Below are 27,629 nucleotides of genomic sequence, written 5' to 3'. Positions count from 1 at the left end.
CTCCGGGGAAGAGGCACTGAACCCATACACACTCAACAATCGAATTGAATCGAATACATATACAATAGAACAGGACACCTTCTAGAGGGTCCACTCACTTTTGACAATCTGAGGAGGAAGGCTCTGTACTCTGATGGAGGCTCCCTCACATGGAAGAAGGAGTCCGAACTCACAGAAGGCCCGAACAGGCGCTTGGTGAGGAGGAGCCCTGACCACCCCCCTGAAACAGATCCATCACATGGACCTGAACAGCACACGGAAGTCCTACCAACAGAGACGCGCACGGTGACGTACTCTATGGTGGGGGAATTCCTGCAGTGCACACGCCCAATATACCAGGCCGTGGAACCAGGAAACTCCCCCCCCCCCGTAACGTGCCGAACCGCCACGTGACGGGAACCTTGAAGGACAGGGGGTGTACCCCTAACCGACAGAAACAAGGGGAAGAGGAAAGGTTACCAGTTCACCCCTTTACGACCCCACACCCATGATACGATGTAATGACAAAAAGAGAATATGACACAGTCATAATCAGCTCTATGAAGCGTTTGACAGCTCCACACAGCGCATGAGCTAACCTGCTATCTGATTTTTACTAAGGAAAAAACACAGAATAGAGAGGGCTCTAAGAGCCCCGGTCCAACATACACATGTGCTTCTGTGGCCAGTCCAACCCAGTTGTAGGTCACATGACACACACAACCCATCATCACCTACAAAAAATGGCAAAAACACTCAACAGAGGAACGCCGTTTTTCACAATGAGAGAATACATAATTCTCGATTAGTATCGGCCACAGGCCTTGCTAAGCACACACGACAGCGACCAAACCATCTTTTCTTTTAGGAAAATAAAGTTTCTCCAGCAGTTTCAGCACAACCTCAGCAATCAAGCTTAAGGGTTACATCGCATCCCTACCACACAAAAGACACAAATTAGTGCACAACATGTCTGATAGGAGGATGAAAAAGTCCCCAGGGAACCGGGGGGAAACACAATCCTCTTATTTTACCCTCAATACGGCCAGTTAAAACAGGAAAACCTGTTAATATGTGAACACACTGTTCATTGTCATCACAGGCTGAGAAAAGAACATTCTTTTACTCACTTGTCACCAAGCATAGCTTCATAGGTTAGTTACCTTAGTTGTGAGTACACGGTACATATAAACACAATGATGTTTCTCACACAACAACCAGATCATTACATCCCGATTTGCACGGAGAAGCTAACTGCCAGTGACAAAAACAGCTCACACATAACCCGCGTCGTATCCTAAATGCATTGCAGCAACACACGTTTTGGGAAAAACATCGTTATTCACAATACATTTAGAAAAGTAAAACCAGAAGACGTGTTATAAGGTCTGGTCAAACCTGGTCCTACCCGGAACGTAGATCAGCGAAGTGCAGTCACAGACACCGTAGGAACACAGCCGCTCCTGTGTTGTTCGAACTGGGTAGCGTCGCCGCTCCAACCCGCACTACAGTCCTCTTTGTTGACGCAACCTTGCCGTCCTGGCTCAGGGCAGGGTCGACGAAACATCCCCTGTCAAGGATGACGTCGTAGTCAAGAGTGTAAAACATGTTAAAATCAAAGCACGTTCAACAGAATAGCATCAAGCTAACGGCCGCTCCAACCGTTCGGGCGCTACTGCCCCTGCTCGCGAGACGCCGAGCTAACGGCGCACGCGACCAGAAGCGAGCTCACGGCGGCGCGCGAGAAGCTAAAGCTACCCCGCGCCAGGCCATGGCCTATAGCAGCAAGCTAACGTTACCTAGTGATCACGACATGCTAGCACCGCAGCTAACAGCTGACTGGCTAACAGTAGGCCCAACCTGAGCAGGCCATGCAGCGATCCCAGCAGGCTAACGCAGCAGCTAACAGCTGACTGGCTAACCGTAAGCTAAGCAGCTATCACCTGAACATGTATACAATGACATAACACTCACCCAGACAGGCCGCCGTTCTGAACCTCTCCTCACTTTTTAAGAGAAAAGAGAAACAAGATGTCAACACTGCTTTACAACGGTGATTTTACCAACACCCGACGGAATCAGCACAATACCAAACTGGCCTGTGTAGCTGACTTGAACATGGATCTGCCGCTATCGCACATCCATGCACATATCCCCTCGTGAAGGAATACGCTCATTTGGATATGAAAGAAGGGGCTACACGGTGACAGAGAGAATCCACTCGTCCAGAACACACAGGGATCACCAGTGTTAATGGTCGCGGCCCACTAGTTAAAACTATAATGGTCTTCAGACCAAGGCCTTCTGTCGCCTAGGTGGCTGAACAAAGGACCCTAGCCTGGGGCCGGTTTCCATAAACATTGTCAAGTAGCCCCCATAGCACTAACAGACAAGTGAAGCCCGCCAGCAACAGTACTCACCCAACCTGAAACCCACCGCTTCTCACAACAGCGGCGTGTCCGACAGTTCAGCTGTGGCCTGACAGGTTTCACCCCAACAAACACAGCAAGGAACTGCAGTTGAGAAGCATGCAGCGGCGTGCTCCCAATACGAAAACCGGTGGAGTGTTTTTAGAATGATCATCATCTTCCAGACACTCCAGTACGAAGACAATATCGCCGTATTTTCTCGAAAATAGTGAGAGAGAAAATAAAGATATGATGTCAACGTATCCTTGTTTCCCAAAGCTGCTCCTAATCCTTTCTTCCATCATGGTGTCAAGTGTGGGGATCTACCGAGGCACTTCTTCCTTGTGGTGAAAGCGAGAAGGAGGAGAGCAGGTGACCACACACCTGCTTATGAAGGTAAGCTGATGAGGGGTGTGGTCAGACAAATATTGGGATTAAAGGTACATTTTGTGGTCTTTATTCAGTGCGCGTGCACATATGCGAGATAGTGCAGTGTGATGCCAAGCAGAGCCCCTAACGGAACAGAACTGTAATGTGACTGTTCTGCTTCACGTATCACAATTTTATTTGGTTGTTTGTTTGATGTGTGTTTTAATTATTTGCCTTACTGTACCTCTGTGATGTATGTACTTGTACTATCTGTCTCTTTTCTATTTTATACATTTTTTTATCCCCTTTCCCTGTTACCATTCGAGAGGCCCTTTTGTCCTCTCACCAGGCCGTCATTGAAAATAAGAATTTGTTTTTAATTTACCTGCCTGGTTAAATAAAGGTTAAATACAATTATTTAAATGGTATTTGTATGGAGATAAGAAACAGGTTCTAGGCGTTTGTAACTAATTATTATAAAGGTACTTCTTCTTTGCCAAAAATGACATAGTGGGGCTTTAATGCTGTTATCCATCTGGGCTTTACAGGAGCATTCCAGTTCCATAGCGATCTGCAGAGTGTCCGTCTGTACCTGTCCACCGGAGGGCTGCACGTCTTTGTCATGGCTGCAGAGGTCATATATTTCCTGTTCATCCTCTATTACATGTTTGTGCAGGTAAACATGGCTATTGTATATAGCACATAGTAGCCGTATCTTGCATTGTAGCTCAGGACAGTATTCAAGTCAAAGTGTGATACTTTCTTTATTTTTTTATTCAGTGCTCAACAGTTGGTTAAAGTGCATTTGGCATTTGGATATTCCGTGGTCTGAGTAGTCTGAGGTATATGTATATTGGATATTCCGTGGTCTGAGTAGTCTGAGGTATATGTATATTGGATACAGTATAGTAATCTGAGGTATATGTATATTGGATATACAGTATAGTAGTCTAAGGTATATGTATATTGGATATACAGTATAGTAGTCTAATGTATATGCATATTGGATATACAGTATAGTAATCTAAGGTATATGCATATTGGATATACAGTATAGTAGTCTGAGGTATATGTATATTGGATATACAGTGATCTAAGTAGTCTGAGGTATATGTATATTGGATATACAGTGATCTAAGTAGTCTGAGGTATATGCATATTGGATATAGAGTATAGTAGTCTGAGGTATATGCATATTGGATATAGAGTATAGTAGTATGAGGTATATGTATATTGGATATACAGTATAGTAGTCTGAGGTATATGTATATTTGATATAGAGTATATTAGTCTGACGTATATATGTATATTGGATATACAGTATAGTAATCTGAGGTATATGCATATTGGATATACAGTATAGTAGTCTGAGGTATATGTATATTGGATATACAGTATAGTAGTCTGAGGTATATGTATATTTGATATAGAGTATATTAGTCTGACGTATATATGTATATTGGATATACAGTATAGTAATCTGAGGTATATGCATATTGGATATACAGTATAGTAATCTGAGGTATATGTATATTGGATATACAGTATAGTAGTCTGAGGTATATGTATATTGGATATACAGTGATCTGAGTAGTCTGAGGTATATGCATATTGGATATACAGTATAGTAATCTGAGGTATATGTATATTGGATATACAGTATAGTAATCTGAGGTATATGTATATTGGATATACAGTATAGTAGTCTGAGGTATATGTATATTGGTTATACAGTGATCTGAGTAGTCTGAGGTATATGTGTATTGGATATACAGTATAGTAGTCTGAGGTATATGTGTATTGGATATACAGTATAGTAGTCTGAGGTATATGTATATTGGATATACAGTATAGTAGTCTGAGGTATATGTATATTGGTTATACAGTGATCTGAGTAGTCTGAGGTATATGTATATTGGATATTCAGTGGTCTGAGTAGTCTGAGGTATATGTGTATTGGATATACAGTATAGTAGTCTGAGGTATATGTGTATTGGATATACAATGGTCTGAGTAGTCTGAGGTATATACATATTGGATACACAGTACAGTAGTCTGAGGTGTATATTATCTGAAATCACATACAGTGTTATCCTACAAAGGTAAACCGCAATAACAGAGAAATACAGCTAATACTTAATCCATCACTTCCATTTAACTTTTGTAAAAAATGATGAATTTATACTTTTGGAATGAAACTCTTCATTTATACACTAAGCGATGTCCTGACAGGGCAAGTTGATGAAGCAGCAGAAGTGGGCTTACTTCAGGAGCATGTGGAACCTTCTAGAGCAGGCCATCATCATCCTGAGCTGGAGCGCCCTGTCCGTCTTCATCAAGAGGACGCTAGCGGGGAGCCGGGACATGGACTACTACCACCGCCATAAAGAACAGTCAGTATCCCAAGTACTGTGCTTATGAAAGGTTATAATGGTTTTATAATTATGCCATTATCAATTTTTCAATCAGTAATACCTGTATTTTCTCAGACGCTTAGTTCTCATGATGGCAGGGCCAACGCAACCCACTCAGAAACCATTAGGACACATAATTAAAAAAGATGCAAGATTCATCAATTAAAGAATAAGAGTGTTTTTTTTTTATTCACCGAAAGGTTGACACTTTGGAGATCAGGTTTTCCTCTGAGAGTAAAGGGTTACTTCCATTATGTGCAATCATTTCCAGGTGGTCGGTACCCAATTTGACATCTCACATCTTCACTGCATGTAGATTTATCAAGTTCCATGCTGTAGCCAGAGCTGCTGCAGTGCAGATTTGGGTCCAGATCAATTCAGGAAGTGCCTTTTCTTTCAAATAAAAATGTTGTAAACATATATATATATATATATATATATATATATATATATATATATATATATATATATATATATATATTAGGGCTGTCAAAATTAAAGCTTTAACTTTGGAGATTAATTTAAATTATTTAAAGCATTCAAATTAATTAATCTAGATTAATCTATGGAGTGAAAAATCTTCAATTTTAGCGCCACGGATATAAGAAAGAGGTCTAGCTGAGTCAATGTTGATGGTTTTGTTGAACATTTGTATTTCACAGGAGAGAAACTATTCAAAGAAAGCTATTAAAAAAGTCTTTGAATCGAAATATACTTTCTTTGTGTTGATTTTACATTAATTCCATGATTTTACTCAAGTAAATATCTGTTACAAGCTTCGGTCATAGAAAAATGCTACACAGCACTAATATATATATATATATTAGCAAAAACCAGTCCTGAGGAGTGTGCGGTCCCTTCTTTCTCTTGAAGGTATTCTCCTTTTAGTTTCAACGATTCTCAGTAACAGTAGTTTAATCTGCTCCTATTGTCCTCTAACATCTCTCCGGTGTAGTTTTGTCAGTTTCCATGACACCACTGTGGCGGACTCAGTGCTGGGGTTCCTGACAGCCTTCCTGCTGCTGCTGGCGACAGTCAAACTGTGGCACCTGCTGAGACTGAACCCCAAGCTGCACCTGCTCACGGCCACTCTGCGCCGGGCCTGGGCCGACATCTCAGGCTTCCTGGTCATCATGGTCATTATGTTCCTCGCCTACTCCATCACTGTGAGGACCTTCCCGTTTCAGTTGTGGCAGCAGGTTAACCGGCTGGTCAAATGGGCTTTTGGAGAGAAGAGGAAAGAAGATACATTTAATTTCTTTATTTTATTGTATAGCTAAAATAACTGGTTTGTCTAAGTGTTTAAGTCCACCTCAAAATGGCAAAAGAAGAACAAGTAATTCACTACAGAACAAATAAAGGAGCGCATTGTCATCAAGAATATAGGACTATATAACCTAAATTGATACTCAAGAAAAATTGCACATTGCATTGCTGTGTGGACAGAGCAATATTGAACATGGAGGATTTTAATAACATAGGAATACTATATATGAATATTTACTTTACTTTAATGTGTACATGTGAATTACTCTCTTTCTAGTGCAATCTGCTTTATGGCTGGACGTTGTACTCGTATAAGACTTTCATGGATGCTCTCCTGACGATGATCAGTTTGCAGCTGGGGATCTTCAACTACGAGGAGGTCAGCAAGTTCTTTCTCTGCTCTGACAATGTAGTCATGTTATATGTCACTCACATTATTCATTTAAATCACTTCTAATTAATTTACTATAGAGTTGCTCCTGCTGTAGGCTTTCTTTGTCTGTTTTATTTTATTCTGCACTCTAATACAATGGGGTTCTTATTTAAGATAAGTCAGGGATGTCAAAATTAAAGCTTTAACTTTGGAGATTAATTTAAATTATTTAAAGCATTCAAATAAATGAATCTAGATTAATCTATTGAGTGAAAAATCTTCAATTTTAGCGCCACGGATATAAAAAAGCTATTAAAATAATCTTTGAATCGAAATATACTTTCTTTGTGTTGATTTGACATTAATTCCATGATTTTACTCAAGTAAATATCTGTTACAAGCTTCGGTTTTAAGTAGAAAAATGCTATTTTTAATCTAGATTAATCTAGATTAATTACAGAAAATTGTGAGATTAATTAGTTAATTATTTTTAAATCTATTGACAGCACTAAAGATAAGATAAGATATTCCTTTATTGATCCCCTTGGGGAACTTCTGGCGTCATAGCAGCATGGGGGAGGGAGGGGAGGTACAGGTAATAGTAGAAAGACATAAATATAGGCAGTACAATTTTTATAAAGATACAAAATAAATAGTGTAAACAATTAACTCTGAATAAGACTATGAGAAAGTAAAGGTGCATATGAGGGTCTGTATGCCCTATCAGCTATTAGGGCTTGTGTCCACAGCGGAAGTTTTATGAGGTGTCAGCTCCTTTCTGTCATTCATTTCTATGCGACAGGCGCGCTCCTTTTCCCAGTGCCGCGCCTCGCGTTTATGCGCTCTCGGCGGCAGCGTTTTTGGGCTGCGCGCTCCCAGCGCCTAAAGTTGAAACTAGTTAAACTTTTGGAAAGGAGCGCCAGAGTTAGCCAAACACTAGGGCGTATTTTTTTACAGAATCAAAAAGAGTAAGTAACAATTCTGAACAACAAAAAAGGAGACTGCCTTCAGCAGCGTTATCTGCGGCTCTGCAGATCCTCCCGGTGTTAGCGGTGGGGAATCGGCGTAGACGCCGTTGCGGCTCTGCAGATACTCCCAGCTCCAACTTGGAGTGGAAACGGAGAGAGAGAGAGAGATCAACAACAGTCCAACAGTACACAGAGGCAGTGCAGTTCAGTCCTCCCTTAGCTGAGTCCAGTATGAAATACAGGTGACTTGATCTTCGGTGTAAACTACACACAAGTTAGCTGAGTCCAGTACAAAACAAAACGGTACCTCTTCAGTGGTATCCAAACACACAATTTAGCTGAGTCCAGTACAAAACAAAACGGTACTTCTTCAGTGTTTATCCAAAACACACAATTTAGCTGAGTCCAGTGCAAACAAAAACGATACTCTTCAGTGTTATCCAAACACACAAAAACAGATAATCCAAAAGGGTTTGGTTCCAAAACTCACCAAAGCGCAAACGCGTAAAGCGGGCAAACGGATGATCAAGAAATTCACCAGCGGCAATCCAAAGATGTCCTGGAGGGAAAGTAGACTAGGCACAACAACGGGGGGAAGGCAGGCAGAAGCAGTAGTATTCAAAACGACCCGACCACAATTGAAGGAAGGTCCCAGTATATGAAGCCTCTGGAGCGCTAATCACAAACTACGACAGGTGCGTGATGGAATTGGATAATCGCTCCTGAAGCGTGTGGCGGGGAATGAACCAATCCTCACAGTACCCCCCCCTCCATGGGAGCCACCCGGCGACCCACTCGGCCCCGGCCCGCCCGGATGGGACCGAAGGAAGCCGGCGATCAGGGGCACTGGAGAGGGGGACAGAGACAGAGGCCCGGAGAGGGGGACCGGAGACGGGGACAGAGGACCGGTGAGGGAGGCTGGAGACGGGGACAGGGACCCGGTGAGGGGGCTGGAGACAGAGACACAAGGGGAACCCCGGGGCGAAGGACTGGACGGCACCTGAAGACACTGGGCATGACAGGAGGGGCTCCACCCCCTGATGGTGCCGGAGGACCAGGCGATGTGGGGCTCATGCAGCGCGAGCCAGGGCCGACCCAGGACTACCGGGACAAGAGGGGATCTGGTAATGAAAAACTGGAGTCTCTCAATGTGGTTACCAGCCACGGTGAGGAGGACAGGACAGGTGCGTTGAGTGATGTCAGCCAGGCGGCGATGATCCATCGCGAAAACCTCCAAGGGCCTCTGGAGGTCCTCAAGTGGAATGTTGGCCCGGGTGGCAAACTCAACGTCCAGGAAACTCCCATCAGCACCAGAGTCAATGAGTGCACCCACCGTCGCCCGCTGGTCCGCCCAGGCTAGGGTGACGCTCGTCAGACGGTCAGGTGGTGCACAAGTGTGGGAACAGGAAAAACGGCTCACCAGGATCTCCCGGGGTCCCGGCGAGCCTGGTCTTCTTGGCCGGGTAGGGCAATTGGAGACACGGTGTCCCTCCCGGCCGCAGTAGAGGCAAAGGCCGGACCTGAGCCTGGACTCCCGTTCGGCCGGGCTAAGGCGGGTGCGTCCCAGCTGCATGGGTTCCTCCTCGGTCACAGCCCGGGAGGGAAAAAACCCACCAATCACGGAGGGGGCAGGACGGTCAGCAGAACGGGGTCTGGGGAACGTCTGGGGGTCCTAGTCGTGCTCGCTCACGCCTTCTCTCCCGGAGGCGTCCGTCGATGCGGATAGCGAGGCTGATCAGGCCCTCGAGAGAATCGGGCTCCTCTTGGGTCGCGAGCTGGTCCCTTACTGCGTCGTTGAGCCCCCTCAGGAAGGTGAGACGAAGCGCTTGATCGTTCCAACCGCTCTCCGTTGCGGCCAGTCTGAACTCCAGCGCGTAGTCTCTGACACTGCCACTGCCCTGCCGGAAGGTGCCCAACCGAGCTCCTGGGTCCTGGCCACGAGCTGGGTGGTGGAAAACCCTTCGGAGCTCTGTCACGAAGTCTGGGTAGGAGAAACAAAAATCGGCCCTCATAGCCCAGGAAGCAGTGACCCACTGTGCTGCTCGGCCCGTGAGCAGGTTAGTCATGTAGGCTACTCGGGCTCCCTCTGACGAAAAACGGCTGGGTTGATGAAGGAAGACCAACTCACACTGCATGATGAATGTGGCACAATCCTCGAAGTTACCCTCGAACAGACGTGGTTCGGAGAGACGGGGCTCCCGAGGTGCGAGGTCTGCCGCGGGTGGTGATCTGGCTGAGACTCCTGGGACAGGTGGGGTTAAAAGCAGAGTGTTTAATGCTGTGCTGAGAGCCTGTAGCTGGTGCAGAACAACAGCCTGCTGATACCCCTGGGTAGTCTGCTGGGTGGCCAGAATGTCAAGGGCAGCCAGAATAAGCTGGACCTCGGCCCGGAGGTCCTGTAAAGCAGCCGCAGCCGCACCCAACTGTTGGGTGTGGTCGTTGACCAACTCGATCTGGACCGCCAACGCTGCCCTGACCCTGTCTGTGTCGGCTGAGGTCGTCATGGTCGGGTCGTAATGTTAGGGTTTGAAACCGACCTCAACAGCACGGCACAGACAGGTAGTTCAGAGTTAGCCAAACACTAGGGCGTATTTATTTACAGAATCAAAAAGAGTAAGTAACAATTCTGAACAACAAAAAAGGAGACTGCCTTCGGCAGCGTTATCTGCGGCTCTGCAGATCCTCCCGGTGTTAGAGGTGGGGAATCGGCATAGACGCCGTTGCGGCTCTGCAGATACTCCCAGCTCCAACTCGGAGTGGAAATGGAGAGAGAGAGATCAACAACAGTCCAACAGTACACAGAGGCAGTGCAGTTCAGTCCTCCCTTAGCTGAGTCCAGTATGAAATACAGGTGACTTGATCTTCGGTGTAAACTACACACAAGTTAGCTGAGTCCAGTACAAAACAAAACGGTACCTCTTCAGTGTTATCCAAACACACAATTTAGCTGAGTCCAGTACAAAACAAAACGGTACTTCTTCAGTGTTTATCCAAAACACACAATTTAGCTGAGTCCAGTGCAAACAAAAACGATACTCTTCAGTGTTATCCAAACACACAAAAACAGATAATCCAAAAGGGTTTGGTTCCAAAACTCACCAAAGCGCAAACGCGTAAAGCGGGCAACGAGGCACAGCTCCAAACGGATGATCAAGAAATTCACCAGCGGCAATCCAAAGATGTCCTGGAGGGAAAGTAGACGAGGCACAACAACGGGGGGAAGGCAGGCAGAAGCAGTAGTATTCAAAACGACCCGACCACGATTGAAGGAAGGTCCCAGTATATGAAGCCTCTGGAGCGCTAATCACAAACTACGACAGGTGCGTGATGGAATTGGATAATCGCTCCTGAAGCGTTTGGCAGGGAATGGACCAATCATCACAGTACCTTAAGAAGCGTGTGGCGGGGAATGAACCAATCCTCACAGCTACGGATGAGGCACTGGGTCTTTATGTACACTGCTATACAATGCTATATTATACAATCTCAAGTTCTACTATACTATTCTTAAAGTGACCTTTCCTTCTGTAAAGTGTCCATAAGTGTGAGCGTGTGCAGCATGAGTGTGTGTGTGCTCATGTTAAAGTGGCTGCTAGTGTGTGAGCGTGTACAGTGTGTGTGTGTTGTGTGTGTGCTCATGTGTGCTTGTGCGTGGAGAGTTCAGTGTTCAAGGCTCTGATGGCCTGGGGGAAGAAGTTGAGCCCCAGCGCCGCGCCTCGCGTTTTAGCGCTCTCGGGAGTCTCGGCGGCAGCGTTTTTGGGCAGAGCGCTCCCAGCGCCTAAAGTCGAAACTAGTTCAACTTTTGGAGAGGAGCGCCGCTCATCAAGGTAACTATTTTCGACCCAATCAACATCGAGCAAGTGGCTGAGCCGCGGCAGTCGCGAGACTCAGGAAAACGCTCTGAGCTTTTTTTTTTTTGCTTTTCAAAGCGGTCCGCCTTGAAAAAAAACTTCCGCTATGGACACAAGCCCTCAGGCACACTTAGTGGTCAGACATTCCCAGTAGTTCTCGAGTTCTGCAGCCGTTAGTTCTCCGGCTGCTGGCAGCGGTCCCTGCCTGCGGTTGTGGAGCCTGATAGCCGCTGGTACAAAGGACCTGGCCGAGGAGGTTGGTGAAGTGTCGGGGGTGTTGACAGAGTCAGCTGTGGAGCGACAATAATATGTTCAGGACGACAAGGTTTCTCTCTTTAGCCTTTGGCGTGGTTTATTATCACATTGCACCCAACAGTACACATGAGACCTTCTCCTCATGAGAGCGACGGAGGAAGAGAAAGAGGGGGGAGGGAACAATCTCTTATATACCCTCTCACCTGACGTCAGCTCCAATAGCTACGCCATAATAGCTAGGGATGTCCCGATCGCCTTTTTTTGCTTCCGATCCGATCCCGATCATGTGATTTTAAATATCTATCGATCCGATCGTTTCCGATCCGATCTTTCACATTAGTAATCAATTTTGACGCATTTTTGTCAGAAACTGGCGGAGCGAGACAAGCCCCTCTGTTGCCTATAGTCCGGGGCGCGAGCTCGGAGGCTTTTGTTATTACATTCACCCTGAGAAATGTGCTTCTGCTTCATATGAGAAATATTAAAAGTTTCAATATATGTTTGCACATTAGTATACATTCAGTGTTCGACTTACGTAATGGTCCATTCTGGTCTGAAACGCCGACGATAATCCTCAGTCACGTTATCCTCCAGGTGAAAAGTTAGTCTGAAAACTTTGCCTCCAGCCTGTCCTCCTTGCAAACATTGCAACTGGCTTGACTTTCTATTTTAAAATGCTTAGTTCCAAACCTCTGACATTAAGTCTAGCTGCTCAAGTCAGTGGATATTAACCGTGTTAGCTCGCGGCATGCTTCACTGAGTCTCCACAACATAGCAGAGAGTAGCGTTAGCGTTAGTGTTAGTGTTAGCTCGCGGCATGCTTCACTGAGTCTCCACAACATAGCAGAGAGTAGCGTTAGCGTTAGCTTGTGGCATGCTTCCCTGAGTCTCCACAACATAGCAGAGAGTAGCGTTAGCGTTAGTGTTAGTGTTAGCGTTAGCTCGTGGCATGCTTCCTTGAGTCTGTTGTTGTGATGTGGAGCGTGTAGCCAGTCTAAATTAAAGGGATGTGTTTGTTGTGTACAATTATTCTGCTCTGTGTGACAATAAATACATGAATGATTATATATTATATGTAATTTAAAACCAAAACTAAGGCCTCCGTATGAGTTTAAGACGTGGACATGGTCATGTTTGTTGAATAAATTTTTTCTTTTTTTGACTGCCGATTTTTATTATTATTTTTTCCCGATCCCCGATCCTCTGAAAAGCATGTGATTGACGCCGATTCCGATCACGTGATCGGATCGGGACATCCCTACCTATAGCGCCCTCTTGTGGAAACAGTTAGACAGTTACATGCAATCATACATAACATCTAACTTCAACACTCCCACTTATGGTTGTCTTGTATACTGTACAACTTTTTCAAAAACATCTTTCCAAGAAAATAATACAGTTCAGAACATCAAAAGAATATGTCATTACATAATAGGCAATATTTACACACCAACAGTGATGCCGGTAACGCGTTACTAAGTAACGCGTTATTGTAATCTGATTACTTTCCCCCGAAAATAGTAATCTAACGCGTTAATCTTTAAAAGCCAGTAATCTGATTGCAGTTACTTGTCCAAGTGGCTGTGCATTACTATTTCGTTACTATCTCATCATAAATTCATAATGCATGCGGAATGCAGTATTTTATTTCGTTTTCGACAGTCAAAAATACATTTTTGAGCTGTTTTTCTTATTTGGGAATTGGGAGTGACGTGGTGTGGCAGTGAAAGGGTTACACAAGAATGTGTCCTCGCGGCGTGACTGGACTCTCTGTCTGTGAGTGACTCTGCTTTGGCCCAATCACATTCCCCATCCACAGTCTGCGAATCAGAGGCAGAGTAGGGCGGGTCTTCACAGCACGTCATGTGACATATGCGCCAATCGTCTGACAGCAGAGCTCCGTTGCATTCGTCTGAGAATTCCACCCCAAAACGCTTGTCTAAACGAAGTGAAACCGCAAGAAGACTAGAGAGACATTTATAAAAACAATTTAATAGTTACAGTTGATATAATTGAATAGTTCAGCCTGCATTTGTTAGATGTGAATGGATACACTGGTTTTGTAAAACCACTGGCTGGCTGCTCTAATGCTCTCCCACAGTTCTTCAGGTGGGAGAACACGAGTGACAGAGAGAGGGGAGAGAGACACACACACACACACACACAAGCACAAGCACACGCACACACGCGCACACACATACACACAGAGAGGGAGAGAAGGGATTATATTATAATAATAATAATAATAATTATTATTATTATTATTATTATTATTATTATTATTATTATTATTATTATTATTATTATTATTATTATTATTATTATATTAGAGATGTAGGCTGTCTGGGTGGGGTTGGAGAGAAAGAGGCATGGGGTGAGAGAGAGAGAGAGAGAGAGAGAGAGAGGGGTGAGAGAGAGAGAGAGAGAGAGAGAGGGGTGAGAGAGAGAGAGAGAGAGAGAGAGAGAGAGAGAGAAAAGCTCTTATTTGCCAGATTTACAGTTAATTTACATGTTAAAGAGAGACTGCTTGTATGTTTATAGAGAGACATTTATAAAAACAATTTAATAGTTACAGTTGATATAATTGAATAGTTCAGCCTGCATTTGTTGTGAATGGATACACTGGTTTTGTAAAACCACTGGCTGGCTGCTCTAATGCTGTGAGCATCATAGACTGTTGCTTTACCATACTTGATGGTACAGAAGCTGAAGCACTAGTTTAACAATTTACGTTATGTGCAGAGAAACAAGTTAAAAACAATTTATGCACTTTCAATAAAGCGTTTAAAAAAAACTGTTGGGGGAACGACGACTTCGTAACCTAGTTACTTTCAAAGTAACTAAGTTACTCTGATAATCAAGTAATCAGTAAAGTAACTTGGATTACTTTTTAAAGGAGTAATCAGTAATCAGTAATCGGATTACTTTTACAAGTAATCTGTGGCATCACTGCACACCAAACATGACCTCTGCAAATCTTCTCAATTTCATTTTGGAGACAGGCTTTGTCATAGCGTCTGCTACCATGTCGTCTGTAGGACAATAAACAAGTGTCATCCTTTCTTCCTTGATGACAGATCTGATGAAATGATATTTTATATCCACATGTTTACACCTCTGTCGGCACACAGGGATTCTAGCTATTGCAATGGTTCCCTGGTTGTCTTCATAAACAACAGTTTTCTTATATACATAGGTATCCATTCCTTTGAGCAGTTGTTCTAGAATATACATTCCTGTATTGTCATAGCTAGAGCCATGTATTTGGCTTCACAAGTTGACAGTGCCACTGTGGGCTGTTTCTTTGTTTTCCATGAAACCAGTGAGCTGTTTGTATTCAAACTCACACAATACCCTGTGGTACTTCTTCTGTCTGTGGCGTCTGCCGCCCAATCTGCATCACTGTAGGCTTTAAGCCCTAAGCCCTCGCTGCTCTTTCTGAAACAAAGCTGTTTATCTGCTGTACCTTTGAGATAACGAAAAACATGTTTTGCTGTAATCCAGTGTCCTCTGTGGGATCAGCAAAATGCTGTGACAATTTACTCACTACAAAACATAGGTCAGGGCGAGTACATGTTGTCAGATAAATGAGGCTACCTACAGTTTCTCTGTACATTTTTATATCTGTCCATTTCTGAGCATCCTCTTGGTAGTCTAGCTTTTGATCACATGGTGTTTCCCTTGTTCTACATTCCTGCATGTCAAAACGTTTCAGGATCTTCTCCACATATCTCTTCTGGGATATTTTTACACAACTGACAGACTGTTCGAAGTCCATGCCTCAGGGCTGTACAGTGCGATATATATATCGCACGTGCTACAGCAACAGCGGTCTGTGCGATGAATGGATTTACTTCAGTAGCACTGGTGCGATAGGGATTCGGTTCATATAGATACTCTTATTTTGAAAATCCTGTAGCGGGTCTCATTTCTGCCCACGCGCAGCTCCAGCTATAATAACTAGGCTCCGACAGCTAGCAACGTTCAGGTGCATATGATACTCTTATTTTGAAAAAACTCTGTGACAACTCGACGAGTCATATCCGCCCTATCCGTGCTTCTGCAAGCAGAGCAGCGCGTTGGTCGGTTGGTGCGCACTGCTGCGTTAACACAGCAGTGTGCCTACACAACCCGAAATAAGTCTGTGGTGGGTTTTTTTTCTCGCAACGGGTCAAATGCATCTACATGCTTTGCACCGTCGCCATTCCTCTATGCGCACATCGCCCGAAATTAACGTTTATGTACCATTACAATCACTACAACGTTAGCAGGCTAACAAGCTAATCCTGATCAGAGGCGGAGGCGCAGAGCCAGCAGACACAGTGTGGACTGGGGAAAGGGAAATGGGGGGGCACTCTCTCCCCTTCCCTGTGTGTGTGCATGCGTGCGTTTGGAAAGATGATGAAGTCACTAGTCAGGACTCAGGACAGGAGTATATTATAGTAAACTGAGGATTACTGAGGATGGACAGATAATGTTGATATTCAAATATAAAAAAGTTTCGAGAGGAGTGGAAGTTTGAAGACAGACTAGACTACAATATGATGCGGGGTGGTGAGTTGAAACAGTGTGTGTGAATGAATGAATGAAAACTTTATTTAACAGATTGCAGAATGGGTACAGTACAGTACGGCTCAATACACACAATTGTTGGATGCAGACCAGAGAAAGACGTTTGTCTTGTTTACATCAGGGTCCCCCATTGTGTGTGTGTGTGTGTGTGTCCCAACCGACCCCACTTCTATGTTTCAATAAATTATTTGCATTTAAAACTATTAACGCTGACTCATTCCTTCAGTCCACTCAAAATTATGCTAATATTCCTTATGTTGTTTATGATATTAATTGAAAATAGCATATGAGAATATTATAGTAATAATAACACATGGCGATATACTAAATGACAGCCAAACATGGCACTGCAACTAAATAACACAAATACAATAGGCACATTTGTGACTGTTACAAATATAACACGTTTTATACTTGTGCTACAAGATTTTGGCCTGTGCTACAAAACTATCAACCTCTGTAGCACCAGTGCTATGTGCAAAAAAAGTTAACGTACAGCCCTGCCATGCCTAGAACTTTCATTTTGAATCTGGTGGAGAGCATACTTTTCACCTGCTCTAGGTTTCTAGTGTTGTCCGCTGCGATGATCAAATCATCCACCCAAATTTCAATTATCACTTTTCCTGACTCTTTTGACTCCCTTGAGTAAACACAGGGGTCTACTGGGTTCTGTAGGAAGTGATCTTCAATGAGACATGTATGAAGCATTTCGTTCCAATTTCGCCCAGACTGTTTCAGGCCGTAAATGGATTTATCTAGCTTACACACTAGCTTCTCTCCTTTCTTCTCGTAACCTTCAGATTGTTCCATATATATCTCCCTATCTATGGGTGCGTGCAGGTAGGCTGTCTTCACATCCATCTGGTGTAAAATCAAACTGTCCTCAGCTGCTTTCTGCATCACTACCCTTACACTGGTCAGATTGGCTGTGGGGGAGAATGTTTCACCATAGTCTAAGTCCGATGTAGCACAGTACTGTCGTACCTGTAGTACTTGTCAGATCACCGGAAAGCCAAACCAGGTGATTCCGCCCTGCTCCCCTCTGTCCTATACCAGCGGTCGGTGAACCATTTGAACATGTCATAGTTGATTGTGTTGGTCCATTGCCAAAGACAATAATGTGTACTGCCACCCGTTTTCCTGAGGCTATACCTCTTCGCAAAATTACAGCGCCTGTAATAATTAAGGCTTTGACCAAGTTCTTCTCCACGTTTGGACTGCCTAAGGTAGTACAGACTGACCAAGGCACCAACTTTCTGTCTAGGTTATTTGAGCAAGTGTTGCAGTCCCTGGGTATCCGACATATAGTGTCCAGTGCCTACCACCCTCAAACTCAGGGGGCTCTAGAACGTTGGCATCAGACATTAAAGTCCATGTTGCGTAAATATTGCTTAGACACAGAGAAAGATTGGGATGAGGGTGTCCCCCTTGTTCTATTTGCTGCACGAGAGACCATGCAGGAGTCTCTTGGTTTCAGTCCTGCTGAGCTCCTTTTCAGGCACACTGTTAGAGGACCTCTGAAAGTTCTTAAAGAACGGTTCATGTCAAAGGGTGCCAGCACACCCACTAATGTTCTTGATTTTGTTAGCCAGTTTCGAGAGCGACTGCATCAGGCGTGCTCTCTCGCAAAAGAAACGCTCTCTTCTTCCCAGAGAACTATGAAGCGGCACTATGACGAGAAAGCTGTTTCTCGATCTTTCCAGCCAGGTGATAAGGTTCTAGTCCTGTTACCTATCCTTGGCTCTGCTCTTTCCGCTTGTTTTTCCGGACCGTATGCAATAGACAAGAAAATAAGTGATACTGACTATGTCGTTTGCACCCCTGATCGTAAACGTCACTCTTGTGTTTGCCACATCAATATGCTTAAACCATATTTCTCCAGAGATAGTCTGCAGGTGAAGACCTCAGACCAGACAGCAGGACTGGCCGTCTCTGCTGTTGCCTCAACTCCTATAGTTCCGGACTCTCCTAACGTTAGTGGTGAGGATGTAGATGGCTTAGAGTTGCGCAATGCAGCACATCAGTGTGCTAGATTGTCCAACACTGAGATGTTATTGAACCTGCCCACTCACTTAGCACACTTACCTGAGGAGCAGCGAGAGGACATCACAACTTTGATTCAGGCCTACATGGCTCTGTTTGGTGATGTTCCCTCCTGTACTTCTGTATTGGCCCATGATATTAATGTTAACAATGCTGTGCCTATCAAGCAACATGCATACCGTGTTAACATCACTAAGAGAGCCATGATGCAACAGGAGGTTGACTATTTGTTGAAACATGGTTTAGCCAAGCCAAGTTGCAGTCCCTGGAGTTCACCTTGCTTGTTAGCTCCCAAATCGGATGGAACTCGGATGGAACAATGCTGTCACCATGCCTGATTCTTTCCCACTGCCCCGCATGGAAGATTGTATTGACAACCTTGGATCTGCCACCTATGTTAGCAAACTAGATTTGTTAAAGGGTTATTGGCAGGTCCCTTTGACCCCCCATGCCTCGGAGATCTCTGCGTTTGTTACTCCTGACAATTTTTTGCAATATACTGTGATGCCTTTTGGAATGCGTAATGCCCCGGCCACTTTCCAGCGACTGGTGAACCTAGTCCTGGCTGGTGTTCCAAATTGTAATGGCTATCTCGATGACCTGGTTGTCTATTCGACCAACTGGCGTGACCACATGACAACCTTACAAACTGTCTTTGACCGCTTAGCTGAAGCCTCCCTGACCCTTAACCTTGCCAAGTGTGAGTTCGGCAAGGCTACGGTTACCTATCTTGGTAAGCAGGTAGGACAAGGTCAAGTGCGTCCGGTGGATGCAAAAATATCTGCAATCACAACTTTTCCAGTGCCTACTACCAGGTGGGAATTGCATAGATTCCTTGGGATGGCTGGGTATTACCGTGGCTTTTGCCGAAACTTTTCTTCTGTCGTCACTTCTTTCACTAGTCTGTGTAGCCCGCCCAAACCATTCATTTGGACCGCTGATTGTCAAAATGCATTTGAAAGTGTTAAAGCTCTCTTATGCAGTTCCCCTGTTCTCTCTGCTCCAGATTTCTCCCTGCCGTTCCAGCTGGAGATGGATGCCAGCGGGGTGGGAGCTGGAGGAGTGTTATTACAGGAGGGTCACGATGGTTTGTTATTTTTCCCAGAAATTTAACAAACATCAACTAAACTATTCCACTATTGAAAAGGAGACTTTGGCTATGTTGTATGCTTTGCAACATTTTGAGGTATATGTCGGTTCAAGCGTGTTACCAGTGGTAGTGTACACGGACCACAACCCATTGGTATTTCTGTTGCGGATGTACAACCACAATCAGCGCCTCATGCGTTGGGCGCTCATAGTCCAAAATTATAACCTCGAAATAAAGCATAAGAAGGGGTCCGAGAATGTGTTGGCGGATGCTCTATCTCGGAGATGGGAATCTCATTGTTAAAAACATGTTTTGTTGGTGTTATGTGTTATATGTCAAACATGTTTTTGTCTTATGTGTGGGGGTGTTACATCCCAATGTATGTGCCCCAGTGTGTGTCTTGTTCTCCATTTTGTTTCCTCCCTCCAGCCAGAACCCATCCTCCACCATTGGTCCCTGCTAGGCCTGCCCTTCCATTAGCAGCACAGCACCGATTGGTGGATGGGTTTCAAGACTCCAAGACTCAATCAGTAACCATCACCCACCACCCAATCATGGATCACCACACACCTGTTAAAACATGGCTTCTCACTTCAGTGTGTCTCTCTCTCTGGCATGAGGCTAGGCCTAGTGTTACTTTGTGACATTGACTTTGATACTATTGCATTTGTTTATTGGCCTTTGTGTTTTTGGAAATGTGCCTTGTGTGTGTATGGCCACAGAGAGAGCATTGTTAACTTTAGATTGTTTTGTATATATTTTGCCATTCTTGTCTGTACCATTACCATGTGTTTTTCTCTCTTTTCAGGAAGCACAGATGGGGTGAGCTGCCATTTCATTTTGGATATTGTTTTCTCCTGTTTTGGTTAGGTAAGGGTAGTTTAGGTAATGTAATTTCTTTTACCATAGATTAGGTTGGTTTATTTGGAGAATAGTGGTGTTTGTTTGTTGTTTTGGCCTTGGCTCACCCTTGAGCTACATGTGCTTCCTTTGCATTTAACAATAAATATCCTTGTGTTTACAAACGTGGTCCATAATTTCTTTCAACCAACTGTTATGTTACAGCCCTTTACCCTTAGACCCACAGGGGTCGTAACACTGGGCATAGTCTTTCAGATACTTTGGGGGTTTGTGTTCCCGTGAGGGATACCTCCCACTGCATGAGGCACGTGACGTCACCCTCGGGTGCTCCTCGTCCTCATCCTCTGGGGGTTGCTGACTGTCTGTCTGCACGACTGTGCTAAGTACACTAGGCTGAGGTGTCTCTGCTTCTTCACACCTTATTCTGGAGTCCAGCTCTGGCTCCTCTGTCTGTGTCTCGTTCTCACATGTTGTCTTTGTGACAAATTTGACTAGCCTGTGTTTTTGCACTTTCCCCTTACCAGGATAATAGACTAAAAAAGCAGGGCTTCCTTTGTCGTGCCCTATAAAGAGTAATTTTTCACATCTGGACTCAAGCTTTCCTCTGTCCTGCTGGTAAGCATAACACATTGATCCAAATTTGTGCATTCTAGCTAGATTACACTTTTTCCCTGTCAGTGCTGTATACAGGGTGGTGCCCGTGTGCTTATTAAAACACATGTTCCTGGTGTAAGCGGCTTCTTGTACCGCATAATGCCATAGATTCTTAGGTAAGTCACCATCTATTAGCTTACACCTAGCCATTTCGAAAAGAGTACGTCCTTCCCTCTCTGCCACCCCGTTTTCGTGCGGGAGTAAGGACATGACGTCTCGTGTCCTATCTTGTTCCTTCTCAACAGTGATTGGAACTCTCTATTTGTGAACTCGGTTCCGTTGTCGGACCTCAAGCATCTTATGTTGCCATAAGGGGCTACATCTGCAAGGAATTTCTCCGTGGCCTGCAGTGTGTCACTCTTTGCTTTGAGAAAGTAAACAAACACTGCCCCTGTACACACATCTGTAAAATACTGTACATATTTAAAGCCACCTATGGACTCGTTGCTTACTGGACCGGCTAGATCTGTGTTAACTAGCTCAAGTGGTACCTTTACTTTTTCTGTGGGACTTCTGTTTCTCGATTGAGTGAACTTCCCTTTTATGCACACTTCACATTCTTTGTCAGGTCTATGCTTTTCACCTTTAATGTGCATGCCTTCTGTCACTGCTTGCAGTTTCAGTAAATCCTCGTAATTACAATGACCCATGATCTCATGCCATGTCTGAATATCGTGACTGACAGTCACATTACACATATCATTATTATTACACTTATCGTCATCATTACACTCTGTAGATAATACATTCTCTTGTACACCTCTATGTTAAATCCCGTACCGTTAGGCTCTACAAGAACATCTTTACCTTCATTGAAGAACACTTTGGCATCGTTCGCAGTAGCAGATTTTACAGAGAATAGTTCTTGTGGGAACGAGGGTATGTAGAGAGCGTTCTTTAACGTCACTGTACACCGGTGCCCCTCACTGTCTATGAGGCATACCTGTGCGTCTCCTCTCCCCTGCGCCAACCCGAATGTGCGCTTCCCGTCTGCCAGCTCCATGCTGTGTCTCTCCGGCTTGAAGGTGTTGTCAAAGTTCTTGAATCAATTTCTGTCGTTGATGATGTGGGACGACGCACCTGTGTCCACGATCAGTCCCTTCCTTTGGACCTGCTGCTGCTGCGTTGGCTGGGTGACGTACGCTGTCTGCGCCCCGAAGATGAAGTCCTCTCGTCCCGCTGCTCTCTGGGGGTCTTCTCGACTCGCCTCCCGTCCACCGTTGTCGCCATCTTGTCCACAGCCGCCATCTTGTCCATGCGCGTACCGAGCGCTCTGGTCATGTGCGTACCGAGCGCTCTGTGTGCCCCGTGGATTTGCAGAAGCTACACCAAACAGCTTTTGTGCAGTTATCTTTCCGATGCCATTTTTCTCCGCATCGCCAACGCGCCAGCTCCATCGGGGGTCTGGCCTTCTCTCTCTGTGCCGCCCGGGCCTTCAGTACCCGCTCTCCCGCCTCCTCGGCGACCGGGTGTGTGGTAGCCTCTGCTACCATGTAGTGATCTCTCAACACTTTTAGGCTCTCTCTGCCTTTGTCCTTTGTGTCGCGGAATATCAGCCCCAAGCTTGTGTCGTCTAGCAGTGGTGCTAACTCGCAGTATGCGTCTGCATTTTGCTCGATATCCTGGGCTCGCGCTTCAGCCATTAGTGGTCCCGTGGGGGCCGTCAAGATCTGCCCTTCCATTGAACAAGGGCCATTCGCTCCTTCCTTTGGTTGCCATCCTCTTTTGATGGTAGGCGTAGCTTTAGCTCCCGTTAGCCTAGCTTTAGCCACGCGGTGCTCCCGGTGCTAAATCTTTTTCAGTTCCTGCTTCTGCAAAGCAAGCTGCTTTTTACTGTCGCTCCGTATTTTTCTGCCTATCGCTACTGTAATGATTTATTATAGCCCTTTCAACTCTAAATACTCTGTACGTTAACTCCCAGTTCCTATGGTACTTCTCCAGAACTGTGAATATTTTTATTTATTCAGATTTATGACCACAGTGCTCCGTCGAAAGGACGAGTAGCAAGATCCCTCCGTGGGAGGAATAGCGAGATGAAGAAGTCTCCGTCTTATCAGTTACACACAAAGGACTATGTCGGCCACTGAAGGCGAGGATATTTATGAAAGACGAGGATATTTCATAAAGACCCCGGTTGTGAAGTGACCCACCATCACCAGCTAAGTACCTAGCTTAGCTTCAGTTTAGCCTAACCTGAAAAGACAGGAAATAAGGGAAGATGCCGGGACTCGGCTCTCCCACAGAATGTACTAGCTGCTTGAAGATGAGTATGAGGATTGTAGAGCTGGAGGCTCGGGTTTCTATCCTGCACCAAATCCAACAGGATGAGCGACTCATTGACTCTATTTTTGAAGCTACTACAAATATAGCCAACGATACCATGATTGAGACCTGGCCTATGCTAGTAGCTACAGAACAGCACCACCCAAAAGACGGTCCTTGGCACAACCAAGGAGCTAAACCAAAGCAATGGACCACCATCAAGGATAAAAGGAGAAATAAACGAACCAGGACCTCACCCTTGGTACCGCCAGGAAATAGTTTCAACCTACTCTCGGAAACACACATATCAACACACAAAGCAAAGAGACTTAGAAGCGTGACTAACGACGCTAACGAAGCAAACAGCGAGCGTAACGGAGCTCACGCTAACGACGCTAATAGCAGGCATACCGAAGCTCACGCTAACATTAGCGGAGCTAACAGCCGGCACATCAGAGCACACGCTAACAACGAGACGACGAGGAAAACAGAGCCACGAGCGACGCGGCCAGCAAACACGACCCAGATTGAGCGGCTAACAGCTAAGAGACTACCATGCGCCAAGGAGAACGTTGCGGTAGCCGACGCCAAAGGTACGAGACTAGCGTTAACATGACGGCTATTGAGAAAGCTAGTGGTACAGCTAGCGAGGCTATTTCACCAAGGCCACACAAGAACCGGCAGACTAGGCCTAATCCAAAAACAAGAACAGTTGGAAAGAAAAATGCTAACCTCACACAGAAAACAGACTGCATACTGATTGGGGATTCCACAACAAGGTATGTGGAAATGGCAAACACAGAAAATATATGTCTAGACAACACATCTGTGAAAGAACTGTCCGAAATACTTCCAACACTCATCAGACCAGGAATAACAAAAATTGTCATTCACTCTGGATCGTTTGACATCCTGCGAAAGAAGACGGGCACAGAGACATTGAAAGAGGATTTCACACGTTTAATGAACACACTAGACAAACATCAGTCTGTGTACATGGACACTGATGTGTTCATCAGTGGACCAATTGCATGCTATCGCAGAGGACAAGAAGCCTTTAGTCAACTCCTAAATTTTAATTCATGGTTAGGGTCTGCCTGTCTTATACACGGCCTGAAATTCATTGACAATTTCAATGTTTTCTGGAACAATCCAGAACGCTTTCAAAGAAATGGCTTCTTCCCAAATCGCTTAGGATCGAGGCTTCTGGCAGCAAACTTACGTCATAACTTAGTGGCCTCCAAGGACGTCAAACTCATACCAGCACGAGAGATAATCACGAAGGACACAATCTCGCCACGAGGTGCAGCAGCAGCACAAGGCGTCCTCCCCCCCGCATATCACACAAGGCCATCTCGTCTGATCAAATGTCCCCGAAAGCACTAGAGTACAGTACAGTATAAGAGTACAACGACCATGCCATCTCTCAAAACATACCGCATTGCGCGTGATTGTACAGCATTCCTGTCTCCTTTCACGCGTCACGCATATTGAGACTGTTACGAAGGATCAGATTAAACCGAATATATATATTTATTTATTGATATATATTGCATAGTATTTGTATATCGTTTGATATCCCCTGTATATTCCTTGTACATATACACGGAATATCCCTTTTAGCCCAGACCATAATAGTTCATTCTCCTATTGGACAGCGGTCCACCGGCGCCAGGGACCGGCCCCCGGAGCCAAGTTCAAAGTCACCGACACGACATGTCTGTACTTGCCCCGGCCCTGCCCAGGGATACGGCGACAGAAATGAGAGTGGCACTATTTGTGCACCGTGCGTATAAATACGGCGCAGGTGAATGTAGAAGACCCTTAGCCCCTTACCTCCGTACCCTTCGTGCACTTAGCATGTTACCGATAAGTTGAAGCCTCACCCACGATACAACGTGCGGTGAAGTATGGCCTGTTTGGCCTCAGAGTAGAGTATCGAGACCGCGTGCGAATTAATAACTGAATTGTCAGAGTTTGGCGCTATACCGTCGAGTGCGACATATTTCTATTGAGTCTTTAATAGTCTATTTGTGTATAGTGTATCGTGCGGTTAGAATTCTATAGTGACCAGCATCTCCAACGCTTTCTCGTATTAGCTAGAGTTCTTATCCAGGCTGGGCCGACCGCATGGCGCCTTCACCCGAGGAGACCTAGGCGAGAACCGTATGGACATGTACACTGGATTAATCTACCCGACGACTACATAGCCTTTGCGGCTGGAATATATTTGCTTTGGTCCTATGATTTATGGAGCGGATAATCGCCGACGCCTGCACGTGTTGGATTTACCCCGAGAGGAGTCAAGTCGAGTCGGCGCTCAGAGAGCCTGAGGCCGCCTAGCTTTCTTCACTGTAGAGCTACAGTCTACAAGAGAACCAAACTGTATTCGTCTGTGGATCAAGAGACTACTGCACCGGCTTCTGTACCTGAAGTCTCCCTAGTCATCGTTGACCAGACGTCCTACTACCGACAGATCTTCTACCCCCTTGCTGGCTTACAACCAGTGGGAACCCTTTCCAGTATCTCCCGCTATCACTAGTGTACCATAGATATAATTCCCTAAGATTCAGGTTGTATAATTACCTCCTGCGTAACCAGAGAATGGACATTCGTTATTGATTTGCCTACGCATACTCCTTTGCCTTACAAGTGCATTCAAAGAATAATGTAAAGTATCCTATGTACCTTTTGCTCCATTAAATACTTGATTAATACCTTTGACTGGAACCGATTTCATTGTGGGAAGTGTTCATCATATTCATATATCGTGTACTGTATGGCCAGTAATTAAAGTACATAAAGCGGTAGTGGTTTAATGATACCATACTTATCAATACAGTCAGGGAATTGTACCCCTCAGTTACAATTGGTCCTTCGAACCGGATGGTAACTAGTGTAATATTAATATAGTGGTATTAATATTGAAATGGCCTATGATGAACACTCCACAAAACGGTTCTCCTGAAGTAGATCGCCCGCAGCGTAGACGGCAGACACCTCAGTACTTAGAGGATTACGTTGCCAGTATACTACCTAGCCTTCTACAGACGGTAAACGCGGAAAAAGTAGATAGTAAAATTATGTCCGACCCTATCGACCAGGCTAACCCGCCAACAGAGGCCCTAGTGGGTTCTAATGTAACTGACCAAGCTCACGGTAGGGACCAGGAGGGAACTGACACGACTTTACCCCCCGCCAAGACCAAAGAAGTAGTCCCCGGAGAGCTCCAGGAGGAAGACAACCCTCCAGAGATGGAACTCTGCCCGGTACAAGAAGAGGAGAGCGCCCAGGAGATAGAGCTCCAGGACTCCCCGCAGGAGAACGCATCTCCAACGAGTACTGCCAGGAGCGGATCACCTCAACCAGCGTCTTCCCCCAGCGAGGCGGACAAGATGCTGGCACAGGCATTCCTCGCCAGCCTAGCAGCCTCAACAGAGCGCGATCGACACCAAGCACTGACGCTTAGTGAGCGCGAACATTCTTCCATGGAAAGAGAACGCCTTCAAGCGCAGCAACGGAGCGACGAAGATCGTATACGTCTAGAGATTAGACGCCTTCAGACGGAAGAGAATATGGTAAGAGACCACGCCGAAGCCCAGCGCGCCGCCGCCGAAGCCCAGCGCGCCGCTGCCGGTGCCCAAAGAGAAGCAGAGCGCGACATCGCTCTCACCAAGCGCGAAGCAGAGCGCGACATCGCTCTCACCAAGCGCGAAGCCGAGCGCGACCGATTACAAGCGCAGCTAATGGAGCAGCTGATCGCCAGGGCAACACCCCCTCCCTCCGCACGGGGTTCCAGGGCCTCGTCAAGACACGGGTCAAGGGCACCCTCCCCTAACCGATTAAGCGACCCTGAGCCCGACCACCAGAGAGAGCCTATACCCCCCTCCGAACTCCTTCCCCGACCGGTCCCAGTGAGACCCAGCTACAAGGAAGGAACGGTATACACCGCGGAGAGGCTAAATAGACGACTACAGGATCTAGAGGACCTGACAGAGGAAGAAGAAGAGGGAGAGGAGGAGAGTCAAGCCCGACAGCAGCACAGTACTCCACAGGACCAGGAGGTCCAGTACAGCCCAGGCTCTACCCCCGCGGCTCTGCGCTACAGACCCCCGACTCAATTCACGGGTGAGATTGACGCACGACCAGTCCCGAGGAATAGCACCTGGATACGCGGGCCATGGTACCCTGCCGGTACCAGCCCACCGAGAGGCGTAAGAGGAGACTCGCCTAGGAGGCCTCTCTTCCAACGCTCACCGATGTG

General features: G+C 45.6%; 1 protein-coding gene across 1 annotated transcript in view; it reads left to right on the top strand.

Annotated features, from left to right (window-relative positions):
* LOC311247709 (polycystin-1-like protein 2) overlaps positions 1 to 27,629 on the top strand; it is a gene marked incomplete at both ends in the record, with an annotated part of 216,415 nt that overhangs the window by 127,102 nt on the left and 61,684 nt on the right. Inside the window, 4 exons of the mRNA XM_084338717.1 lie at positions 3,305 to 3,432; positions 4,989 to 5,149; positions 6,126 to 6,336; positions 6,714 to 6,815. Coding sequence (XP_084194843.1) covers positions 3,305 to 3,432; positions 4,989 to 5,149; positions 6,126 to 6,336; positions 6,714 to 6,815 — 602 coding nt within the window. The remainder of the gene's footprint in view (positions 1 to 3,304; positions 3,433 to 4,988; positions 5,150 to 6,125; positions 6,337 to 6,713; positions 6,816 to 27,629) is intronic.

The sequence above is a fragment of the Notolepis coatsorum genome, assembly GCF_963971535.1.
Source record: "Notolepis coatsorum genome assembly, contig: SCAFFOLD_222, whole genome shotgun sequence".
Taxonomy (NCBI): Eukaryota; Metazoa; Chordata; class Actinopteri; order Aulopiformes; family Paralepididae; genus Notolepis; species Notolepis coatsorum.
Note: the sequence above shows the minus strand (reverse complement) of the source record. Positions and strands in the feature narration are given on the sequence as shown.